Raw genomic sequence first — 12,498 nt, forward strand, 5'->3', positions numbered from 1 at the left:
GGACATTTTAATTTACACTGTCTATACTTTTACAAATAAATTCATAAAACTTTGTTAGCATGACCAGGAAGGATTCAGGATTCACACTCACAGCAAAGGAAGTTCAAAAACACAACAAAACAATTTTTTTACATGTGAAATTTCATCATTTTTGATACTTACAGGTGTATGAAATTCTAGAATTTACCAATTCTGTTAAAAACTGGTGAAAATTGAGATAATTAAATATAAAATTCGATTTTTTTCTAAACACGAAGTTTAAAACATAACAGCCCATTCATTTTTCCATAGATTAAATAAATTCTGGAGTTTCATACACCTGTAAGTATGGTTTGTAAGCTGTGCAAAATTCATCGAAGAAAAGTGTACTTATAGCAATAAATGAAGCCAACAGTAAGTGATAAAAATCATGAAATTTCACATTTAAAAAATATTGTTTTTTCGTGTTTTCGAACTTACACTGCTATGAGTGTGAATCCTGAATCCTTCCTGGTCATGCTGACAAAGTTTTATGAATTTATTTGTAAAAGTATAGACAGTGCAAATTAAAATGTCCTGTGGTGCCTCTCCTTCTCGAAGTCGGTCCGTTTGACGTCCTACCCCCTTAAGCAATTTGGGGAAGCCACTGTGAACCTAAACCTGCACAGGTGAACGTGGGTTTGAACCTCCTCAACAAAAGATCAATGCGTTAACAACCGGTACTACTTTCTTCTGTATATCGAAGTGGGCAGAGAGGACAATAGATAGATAAAACTACCTACTCCCAATGTTGAACTATACCTGTAATTTGGACAAAGAGTGAGCAACAAAAAGGCATAACGAAGCGCCAGGTTTGTGATAACCAGTGAGGGGAAAAGAGATCGATGTGTCGTGGGAGTTTAGACATGGGAGTGCCTGTCTAGGATCTCAGAAAGTAAAATCATTTTGCAATGTAAGTGTTTTTGATTGTTATTTACCCGGTCATTACATCACTGAATTTGATTCTAAAATCAAATTGAACACTAGCATCCAAACTCGTTATCCATTAATGAGGAACTGAAAGGCCCGTAAGGTGCGTTTTCATTTTCGTTAAAATGCGTGCGTGTTTCATATTCAATATCGCTTCGTTTTAGGTCGCTGTCGCTTCATTGTTGACGGTACAGCCACAAGACGGTTAATCTTCTTCTTTTCATTATCAAAATCTTTCTGTGGCTCCACAGGCGACACTGGAATCTTCTTTACCTATTTTACGCCTTATTTTGTTCTACGTGACGATGCTTTGCTGAGTGTGTTTATATGTTTTGACGGTGCCATTACTGCTTTATCACATTAGGACATGGTGTAGAACAGATATGAACATGGTCATTACTGAGAGAGACCGGTCATCGTCGAAGGACTTTATATTGTGATCAGAGACTGGAATAAAAACATTTGACAATACCTGGATCATTGTTTTGTATTCGCGACTATGTCGCAGCTTGTATCTTAGGTTTGAATAAAAACTAATACCCTCATCGTTCATAAAATGCCTCGGGCATGGATGTGAGTGGTGTCCTTAGATTAGTTAGGTTTAAGTAGTTCTAAGTTCTAGGGGACTGATGACCTCAGAAGTTAAGTCCCATAGTGCTCAGAGCCATTTGAACCATTTAGGCATCTGGTTGCTTATTATTTCGGTATATACGACCACTGTTGTTGAGCACGGATAAAATATTAATGTTCTAAAGATGCTCATATCTCGAGACTTCGCTGAGAAATTTTCTCTGTATTGTGATATTTATTCGTATATTCTGTCAAAGAGAGAAATTCTTAACTACTGATAGGAAGTACTACCCAAAAAATGAGTCACAGGGCAACCTTTCAACTTAGATTTTTAAGACTCTGAGTTAATAACTCTCTTTTTTCGGTCCTGCTGTAAACGCACTGAAATTGAACGAGCTGAATAGCGCGCAACGTTCTAGAAACGCCTAAGGACGATTACCCAAGTACAAATCGTTCTTTCATTTAGTGTTCACTGAATGAATATTTGTTTCGAATGACTCAATATTATCATCAACAAATTCCATACGGTGCATGCACGCCGACAACTACGCGATCTGTATGTTCTGCATCAAGAACCGCACCAAGGCGATATTAGTTCACCTACGAGTACATCTGTGCTCTGAAAGCAGCCACACGCCGCGTGCCGGAGCATACTCCTTCTACCACTATCTTTTCCTGCTTCCGTGTTCCACTGGCGAATCGTGCGTGATAAGAGCCACTGTCGGCAAACTTCAGTATGAGCTCTGTTTTTTTCTGATATTTTTCATTGAGGTAATTTCGCTAAACATTAGAGCTGTTGATCATATATCGATATGTCCCTCAGAAAATACCGATATATATCGGAAATGCCCTCTTCTGCGATATATTGGTGTTCTAATATCAAAATGGTAATATCGAATGCCGAAATTTTTATTTTATATTTTTTCGCAATTTTTGGTAAACATTTGGAACTGTCCTTTTGAAATTCTAGCAGAACACAGTTTTACTTTCACTGTGTGGGGGAGTCTTACTACCTTTTGGGCTTTCATCACGTCCAGTGTTCTTCTTTGTATGAAACAAAAATATGTGTGGCACAAAGGAAGAATGCTGATTGCACTGGGGAAAGGTGGTGTGAATGGAATAACAAGATTTCTAGTGCGAAGAAATAGCATGCCAGCTTAGTTAAAAAAGAAAAAAAAAGATATGTGCTATTTCTTCACATCGGCATTCTTCTAAAACAGCTGCTGAAGATGATGAAAAAAACTCTAAATGACAAGACTGGTCGAACAGTCCACGGGTGTACTGCCGGTCCATAGTGACCAACGGGCACAATATTTCGGCGATCATACATGTCGCCATCGTCAGGGAGAAACGCCGGTAGAAACTGAAGAACCACATCATACACCTGACGATGGCGACATGTCTGATCGCCGAAATATTGTGCCCGTTGGACACTACGGCCCGGCAGTACACCTGTGGATTGTTTGAGTAATCGATATTTCTTGGCGCGATATCGAGGGGTGTTTTTAATTTAAATATCGATGTATCTGACTCCCGATCTTTTTTAAAAATGTCAGCAGTCCTACAAGATATACGTGGGAGGAAGTAATTGTGTGGCCCGACTCTTCTAATGCACGCTCTCGGAACCTCAACATCAAACGGCCCGCTGCCACACTGGAGCTAGCTGAACGTCTCCGTGACGCTCCCGTGACGAAACGTGTCGAACTTCGTTCGATCTCCTCCAACTCTTCTGTTAATCCCAATTGGTGAGAGTCACTGATTGATTCACAGTACTAGCTAATCGATCTGACAAGTCAAGCAAGCTATTTCTTCCGTAGATGAATCGAACTCCGGAAGGCTTTTCCAATGAATGTCGGACAGGAATCTGCTCTTCCTGCATTACTTTTATGTGGTCATTCCACTTAAGCACTCAGAGGGCAGTTACTCCTAGGTATTTTATGGTTGCTACCGTTTCCAGTAATTTTTCACCAACAGCGTAATTGAATAAGAGAAGATAGCTCTTCGCCAATTAACGCGCAACATGTTACATCTTTTTACGTTCATGCTCGACTGCGAGTCTCTAGACAAGTCATCGACCTTCGCAGCTGTTACTGCATTTCGATATACTTCCGCATTGCGGCCTAATCAACATAATAAGAGTGTACGGAAAATCAGAGCATCTGTGTAATTGGACTGAAGAGACAGGACACAGCACCTCACTCTCAACGGAGAAAAATCTTCAGATGTAAAAGTATCTTCGTGCGCACTCCAAGGAAGTGTTGCAGGAGCTTTACGTTTCGCAATACATAAAGGGTGCAAGACAAATGCACGTCAAAAATTGCAGAACACATTCCTCACATGCAGACAAAGAAATTCTGTTATATGAGCATGGGCCTGGAAACTTTCTGTTTTCATTTAGATCTCATTTTCTCAAACTCATTAATCAGGGAAAACTCATTAATCATGGGAAACATACACGAACAGAACACATCAGCATATCACAGGCAACTGTTTCTGACAGGAGATGTTCAACATGCCCTCTGTGGGCACTGATACATGTAGCAATATCCATTGTCGTAGTCAATCTCGGATGCGCTGATGTATCCCTGGAATACTGCGGATGGTTTCCATAATACGGCCACGGGTACTCTGAACATCTCGTACTGGGGTTCCATACACGAGCACTTTCAAATGCTCTGGCCAATAAAAGCCCATTAGGTTTAGGTCCGGAGAGCGTGAAGGCCAGGCAATTGGTCCGGCTCTACCTGTCCATCTGTCACCGAATCTATTATTTAGAAGCTATCGGACATTAACACTAAAATTAGGTGGCGCCCCGTCGTGCATTACATCTGCTAACCCATCAGGCAGAACATTCTCTACGAAATTACAATAACGTTGTCGTTGAACGTGGGTGGAATAAAGTGAGGCCCTACCATGAATGCCGGCCCAAACACTGACAGAAAATCTTTGTTGATTACTTGATTCAACAGTTGCGTTATGATTGACGTCTGCCCATATATGCCGACTGTGGAAATTTGGAATCTGATCTTGCTGAGACTCGTTGGAGAATGTGAATTGTAACATTGAAACAAAGTGTTTCCAGGTCCAGTTTCTTACGAAATTATTTTTTTTTTACTTTTTCGTCTTCGTGTGAGGAATGTAAAAAGACAGAAATGTTCTTTGCTGTATGTTATACGACTGCAAAGCGATCACTGGAAGCAGTAAAATCCATTAAATATCTAGAAGTATGCGTACGGAGCGATTTAAATGTGTACGACCACAGAAAACTAATTGCAGGTAGGGCAGATGCCTGTCTGAGATTCATTGGAAGAATCCTCAGGATTCGTGGCCCATTCATGAAGAGGGGTAGCTTACAAAAGGCTCATTCGACCGATACTTGAATACTTCTCGAGTATCGGAGCCCGCATCAGAGAGGATTGATGTTTATTTATTTCATTGCCTTCCTTTAGACTTACTCTCTGTATTTATATAGCTGGTCGTGTCTTTAGCATCTTTTGAAGTTGTTGCACCTTTTGACTGAATACAAACTTGAGTCTCGCCGTGGTGTCCTGGAGGAGCACTTTTGCGATCGAATTTTAACTCTGGGGTACCCAGAGGACACTGGCATTGACCTCGACAAGGCGTCATATTCTCCGCATCTGAGCACTTACGACTCCTTTCTGTGGGGCTAAGTGTACAACAGTAACCCGAAAACCATTGCTGAGCTGAAAACAGACAGGTCATCGACAGCATCGGTATTACGACACTTCAGCGGGTCATGCAGAATCTCGCTATTCGTTTGCGCCAAATTATCTCCAATGACGCCAGGCGCATTCCGAACATTTCATATCCTAAATCTGAATATCTGTAGTGATGTTTACATGTTGCATAAAGTGTGTGCACGCAGTACTTTGTAACTAATTTACCTCTTTTCATATAGTTCAATAACTGTCACCCTGTATCTGTGTGAACGTATTATAATACATAATTGCGAGGACTGACAGAGGAAATAGAGAAGATACAAACAAGAGCAGAGCGTTTCCAAATAATGGCTCTGAGCACTATGGGACTTTACATCTGAGGTCATCAGTCCCCTAGAACTAAGAACTACTTAAACCTAACTAACCTAAGGACATCACACACATCCATGCTCAATACTGGAACAGGAAAAGGGGGAAGAGACATTTGGTACACAAAGTATCCTCAGGCGCAGCGTGAGGTGGCTAGCGGACTGCAGATCTAGATGTTGTCTTCTGACGTAGCAGCTTTCCTTTAGCTTCCGAGGTTATGAAGTAGACAATTTAAATAGAAAGCGAGTAAAACTGTCGCCCAGCGGCGAATCGGACCGTGGTAGCCGGATTGTTGGCGGCAAGGTGACGGGTCTCCCTGCACCCATGTCGAATGGCAGCCACAGCCGAAGCGCTTCCGACCGGAGGGAGCGGCACGGCTCTGGCAGAGCCCTCCCTCCGTCTCTGGCTGAGGACTCCGCAGGAATTTTAAACGCGCCGAGGGCCAACCAAGGTCATCGAGATGGCCCCTCCGGCCCGCAGGAGACAATGGTCCCAGCCCAGCACGGGACAGGACGGGCGGGGCACGGAAAAGCGAACAAAAAAGGGGCAGGGGGATAAGGCAGGCGCGCCATGGATAAAGGTGAGGCGACGGGCGACGATTTAAACGCGGGGGATGGAGGAAGGAAGGGCACGTGAGGGAGGTCAAGTGTGCGCTCGGTGATTAATGTGCGCCGGCACTCACACGACGAGCAACCCAGACCGGTTCAACATACGCCGGGCAACCGCGGAACGCACCTCAAAACTCGCTCCACCTGCTCAATGTTTTGGAGACACTTCGCCTGTAGCAAGTACCGTGTCGCGGGTCATTTACTTAGCGCCTCGGATACAAGAATGAAAAATGTTCCTAGATTAGATTACATTAGTTTTTCGTTCCATAGATCCGTACTGAGGAAATCCTCGTGGATGTGGAACATGTCACTTTCTTTTTTAAGCTGAAATAACAATACTAATAGAATGAGTATATACAATACATCATTTGTTTCTATTAAAAAATTCGTCAATGGAGTAGGAGTTGGTCACTAGTAAGTCTTTCAGGCTTCTTTTAAAATGGTCTTTATTTGTACAAAATTTTTTATGTTTGCTGCCCAATTATTGAAGATGAGTGTTCCTGAGTAGTCGACCCCTTTTTGAACTAAAGTAGGTGCTTTTAAGTCCTTGTGCAGATCATTTTTGTTCCTGGTATTGTGTGTATGAATTGAGCTGTTTGTAGGAAAAAGAGATACATTGGTTCAAATGGCTCTGAGCACTATGGGACTTAACAGCTATGGTCATCAGTCCCCTAGAACTTAGAACTACTTAAACCTAACTAACCTAGGGACATCACACAACACCCAGTCATCACGAGGCAGAGAAAATCCCTGACCCAGAGATATATTATTAAGGACAAATTTCATTAAGCAGTAAATATACTAAGAGGCAGTAGTTAGTATACCCAGTTCTTTGAAGAGGTTTCTACAGGACTTCCGTGAATTTACTCCACAAATAATACGTATTACACGCTTTTGGACTCTGAAAAGTTTTGTTTGGCTACTGACGATTGACTACCACAGCATACGTAATAGTGAACATGCGCTGGCCAGAGATTGGGACGGAAAAGAAGGGAATTAGCTTTTCAACTTATTTGGCTGCTTCAGAATCATTTAAACGAAAACATCGGACATATTCCCGCTGTTTTACTTGGTAGTATTAGTACCTGTATCATGGTTCAAATGGCTCTTAGCACTATGGGACTTAACAGCTGTGGTCATCAGTCGCCTAGAACTTGGAACTACTTAAACCTAGCCGGCCGCGGTGGCCTAGCGGTTCTAGGCGCTCAGTCCGGAACCGCGCGACGGCTACGGTCGCAGGTTCGAATCCTGCCTCGGGCATGGATGTGTGTGATTAGATTAGTTAGGTTTAATTAGTTCTAAGTTCTAGGGGACTGATGACCACAGCAGTTAAGTGCCATAGTGCTCAGAGCTATATGCACCATTTGTACTTAAACCTAACTAACCTAAGGACAGCACACACATCCATGCCCGAGGCAGGATTCGAACTTGCGACCGTAGCAGTCGCGCGGTTCTGGACTGAGCGCCTAGAACCGCTCGGCCACCGCCGCCGGCTACATGTATCATGTAAGTCAAGTAATGTAACACGATGAGCTTAGATCATGCCGCGTCGTATAACATTACCCACACCGTGAGATGTTTTTTATCATAGAAGCACTCTCCACTTTGGAATACTTCGTATTGTAGATACATTCCATTCCCCATAAGCACATAAAATCGTGTCTGCTTGTTTTTGCACCCCTCGCCATACATGTATCAGGAGGTGCATCTAAGAGAGCACACTGCGTTGGGGGAGTAGAGTTAACTCGTAAAAAAAGCGCAAATATGTCGAGATGTTTTGATTTAAATGTCTTTGAAGCTGCCACATAATTCGAAAAGCTGGTGCCGTTATTTTACCTCTCTACCTCTGCCCGGGAGGACATACTCGTCTTTTTTTGTGCTATGGCAGGAGCATTTTCCATTCTGGTTCCAAATTTTTACGCAACCATTAACTTGACATTATGTCACTATAGTTTGGCAACCGAGGTAAATTTTTACGGACTCGGGTGGTGATTGATCCGATGCAGGTTTTGTTATTGTCTTTCGAAACATGTTGCTTTTACCGTCGCAACGGATAAAGTCTTCATGAAACAACAGGACGACCATTAGTTACACGTATTTGTCTATTATTTAACAAAATTCGAATATATTCGCTCAAGCCTGAAACACAGAAGTGGCGCGCGTAAAAAGACTCACCAGAAACGTGGTTTTTGGGCGTGAGATCCTCCTGAAGCTAATTTTTCTAAAAGGAGACGTTCAATTTTATCTAAGTATGCATTTTTTATTCATTTGATTCCTTTAAACCCTTTCCGCACATTCTATTCGAGCAAAACCAATTTTACGTGCTAAGCTAACTCGACTTCAAACTATGGTACCTCGATAAAGATTTATTGGGTAAAAATAAATTCATTTTGACTTTACCTATTCATCTACCTTCCTGTAAAGTTTGAACCGATTCGTAGAAGAAGGAAGTACAGAAGCGTCGCGCTTCATGCTGTTCCCGGAAAAACGTTCTGTTGCACTTAAATACCGAAGGAAAAGAGAATTTTTGAAACGTATGAAACTTATCTTAGACCAAGATGAGATACACCAATGGACCAAATTGGAACTATCTGTCTCGCTCCAGTCAAAAGATATTTAAATCTGACTGCTTTTGCACGTAAAATTCAAACGGTGCACATACAAATGGTGCGCTTATCTGAGCATTAATTTCAGCCTAATTAAAAACTTTTACAAAAGGAATTTACAGACTCGCACGATTTGTTTGTACGTCAGCTTCGGTTCGTTGTTCAAATCTTGCTTATTACGTTGTAACATGGTTACAGTAAAACAGATGTTCGAATGGCTACACAAATGTCCTCTGGTCCGGACTAAATCAAAATCTGCTTACCTCATGTTCCTATCTCAAATAAGAACCTATTACCAAGACCTGCAACCGCGGTTCCGCGCGCGGTCTTTTCCTCTCTGTAACGATACCGGCATCTACATCTATGACCAGCAAACCACTGAACTACATGGTAGAGTATACTTTCCACTACGCCATGTATTACAATTCCTTCCCTTTATTACAATCGCGTATGATTTACTATCGTCAACAGGATTAGTAATACACTAGATGGACGGCAAGGTTTCCAGTACACATCCATAGGGCACGCCTGAAGTTGTCCATTACGTTTGACGACTCCCCTCCATCCAAGATAACATGCTACGATCTCTCCCTATCGGCCCATGCATTACTTTCATTTGATCCTCTATATTATCACACTTTCGTTAATATCCATACGTATAAAACGCTTTTCGGATATCAGGAAATACTTCATCTACCTGACCAACTTCATCCGTGACTTTGACGTTATCATACGAGAAAGAAGTCTGTGACTATTCCAGGGGAAGAGGCTCACATCAAACGACGGAGAATAATTTTACGTTTGACCCTGCTCTTCGCACAGTCTAAACTGGGAAGAAGGCGAGGATGTTGCGCCATCTTTCCTGTTGGGGAAAAAAGTAATCAGCGTACGACGACTTTTCTTATAACTTGAAAAGAGCAGTTACGTGTCGCGTCGGAGATTAATCATCGTTCTCGAATGAGGACAAGAGAAAGTGCTCAGGGTTGAATATAGGGAATAAACAAAACTCAAGAATACTCCTCAACGGCTGTTTCGATATTCTAAGTCACGACAAATCCTCCACTAATCTGCAACAATGTCGTAAAAATAAGTTAGACGAATGATTCTGTCTCCTTCTAGAATACACAGTCTCGATATTAGCAAAACCAGTGTGGCCTACTTTGTGTTACAGAGCCGAATACTTGTGTCTGTGTACCTGTGGAGATACCGCAAGATATATTGAGAATGTTCCTACGGGGCCGTTTAGCCTTGGTAGCAGTCGTGTAATCAAACACATTATTCCAGTGCAATCAGTTCCAACACATACTCGAACGACCTTCAGACAGTATTTGTTGCACGTTAAGGAAGACCGGGTTCTCGCCTGATTACCTGTACAGTTGCAATGGACATGTGTAGCTCGGGTGTCAAGTGTCAGACTCCAAGTCCATACGTCTGAGGTTTAATTCTCTCACTTAAGGCTCCTTTCACGTTTGGGGACGAATTCTTAATGTTAGCTACAGCAAGCTGCACAGGAGTCAACACAAAGCAACTGGTCCCCCTTTGACTGGCTCAGCTAGGTTCAAGAAATGAAGGAAGCGAACAGCACATAACTTTCAATACGACTAAGCCACGAGAATTACTATTCCAACCAACCTTTGGGATCCTAACAGCTTTAATTCGTACTACGGTAGAATAATTTCACGCAATGAAAAGCATACGAGGTTCTCAGCATTACTAACGAAAACATGTACAGAAATGCGATGTGAAGGAAACGTCCACTAGGAGAGTGAAAATACAGGAGATCTTTTAGATGGTTCCAGCACGATTGCATTCTCAAATGTGTGACGACTACTGTATCAAGATGACTGCAACTGGTAAGCCGATGGCGGTTGTAATGTAATTAGGACTAACATTTAATAAGTGCATTCAGGAATGAGTAGATCGCTTGGTAACTGATTGATCGGTACAAACCTTCCAAGCTTTTGTCATTCACATGTTCATTGTGAAATTAGAATGTGTGTGTTTCAGTATTAAGAGGTCAACAAGTAAATCGTTCTACGGTAAAGGAAATTTGGAGCTTATGGCAGATTGAGTACCCGTTAGTAACGTTTGAAAATTATACGGAACCCATACGTAAATAATAATCGCTCGTGCCATTTTTCCTTCAGCTTTTTTTTAGTTGCATCCCTTCTCAACGAACCAGCTTTCCAGAGTAGTATGTCGCGCGCTGTAACTCACCTCATTTGCAGTTTACAGCGCAGCTTCTCGGCTGTGCCGACTCGCAGAACTCGACGAAAAACTCCCAGGCACTGAGATTCCAGCTGGTGTGCTTCGTCGTCAGAGGCCAGCTTACGGTCGACGTGAAGGCACAGCCTCGAATCTAGTCCACAATAACGAGCTATTTACGACCATCCACAGACACGTTCCCGAGTCAAGTCGTTTATAGTCACACGCTCTGGGAAACACCAACCGCCGCCGCTCTGCAATACACAGTGGTACCGAAAGCGAATGTTGCGCGAGCAGGCCTGCGCTGGCCCGGATGCTAAAGTTCACGATGCGAGCAGCTGAGTAACGGGAAACCTGCGCTGACGCACCAGTGGGTGTCGCCACCTATCGTAAGGACTCGAGCGCTGCTGGCTGCACCGCCCGCTGGATGACTTCCTTACGGTGTGTCTCACAGAAGAGTCTGGCAGCAGACGACTAATCACTGCGAGGCGGTTTCACGACGTCGGTACGCCCGCAGATGGTGCTGTTGACCACCGGTGTACGCAACCCTAGATACCGGAGTAAAACACATTTAAGCTGGCCTCACAACCCTCGCCGTGGACCAGTCTCTCGACAGTTTGCCTCCAAGACAGCTGCAGCTGGCACAGGGCTGGAAGGCCAGGCACCCCGTCGCGCGTGTTGCTCCCGGACCGCGTAACAGACGCTCTGACCGCCGATCTGCGGCGTCGTCCAGCGACTGACTCGCGGTCCGCGGCGTCCCCAGACGAGCGGCCGAGCGGCTGCCCCCACCACCGCCGATCTGCCCCCACCACTGCCATCGCTTCCCCCACCACTGCCGGTCCCCCACCACGGCGCCGCCTCCTACGCAGGGCCGCCACCGGCGCACGCAAGTGGCTGCTCGGCGCTGGGCGCCGTTGCGCAACTGCTGCCCGTGGTGCCTGCGTCTCGAGCCGCGGTCGACGCTCGCCGGGGAATTCTGCCTGCCGGCTGCTCCCGCTGCCTGCTCCCGTGCAGACGCGGGTCAAGGCCGCCGCGAGGCGCCGCTCCGGACCACGGCGGAGCGCTGCCCATCCGTTCGTTGCACTCGATGCAACCGACCTGTCCGGACTGATAAGGTCCTTACCACCCGCCGAATCACTCGAGCGACCCAAACCAGGAGGGACGAGTGAAGCCGCAAAGTGTGAGGATGGCGAGAGACCGACATTTAGAACAGGAACGTCGCCAGAGGCCACCCGAAAACGTCGGCCGATGGTTTGGCCACGGGGTTGCGACACTTCTGAGGAGCGACAGTTTTGAGGAGCGACATTTCATCTACATTTACATCTACATTTACTCTCCTTAAGCCACCCAGTGGTGTGTGGCGGAGAGCACCCTACGTGCCACTGTCATTACCTCCCTATTCTGTTCCAGTCTCGTATGGTTCGCGGGAAGAACGACTGCCGGAAAGCCTCCGTGCGTGCTCGAATCTCTCTAATTTTACATTCGTGATCTCCTCGGGAGGTATAAGTAGGG

The 12,498-nt window shown here is 44.4% G+C and overlaps 1 protein-coding gene across 3 annotated transcripts in view; it reads right to left on the minus strand.

Annotated features, from left to right (window-relative positions):
* The window catches only part of LOC126272309 (uncharacterized), a 1,180,107-nt gene that overhangs the window by 159,699 nt on the left and 1,007,910 nt on the right, over window positions 1–12,498 (minus strand). Inside the window, exon 1 of one of the 3 annotated variants that reach the window (XM_049975084.1) lies at window positions 10,999–11,725. The exons of the other annotated variants lie outside the window; for them this stretch is intronic. Coding sequence (XP_049831041.1) covers window positions 10,999–11,003 — 5 coding nt within the window. The 5' untranslated portion in view covers window positions 11,004–11,725. Of the gene's footprint in view, window positions 1–10,998; window positions 11,726–12,498 lie in introns of those variants that run through there. 3 annotated transcript variants of the gene reach the window in all.

This window comes from Schistocerca gregaria, chromosome 5 (assembly GCF_023897955.1).
Source record: "Schistocerca gregaria isolate iqSchGreg1 chromosome 5, iqSchGreg1.2, whole genome shotgun sequence".
In the NCBI taxonomy this organism is placed as follows: Eukaryota; Metazoa; Arthropoda; class Insecta; order Orthoptera; family Acrididae; genus Schistocerca; species Schistocerca gregaria.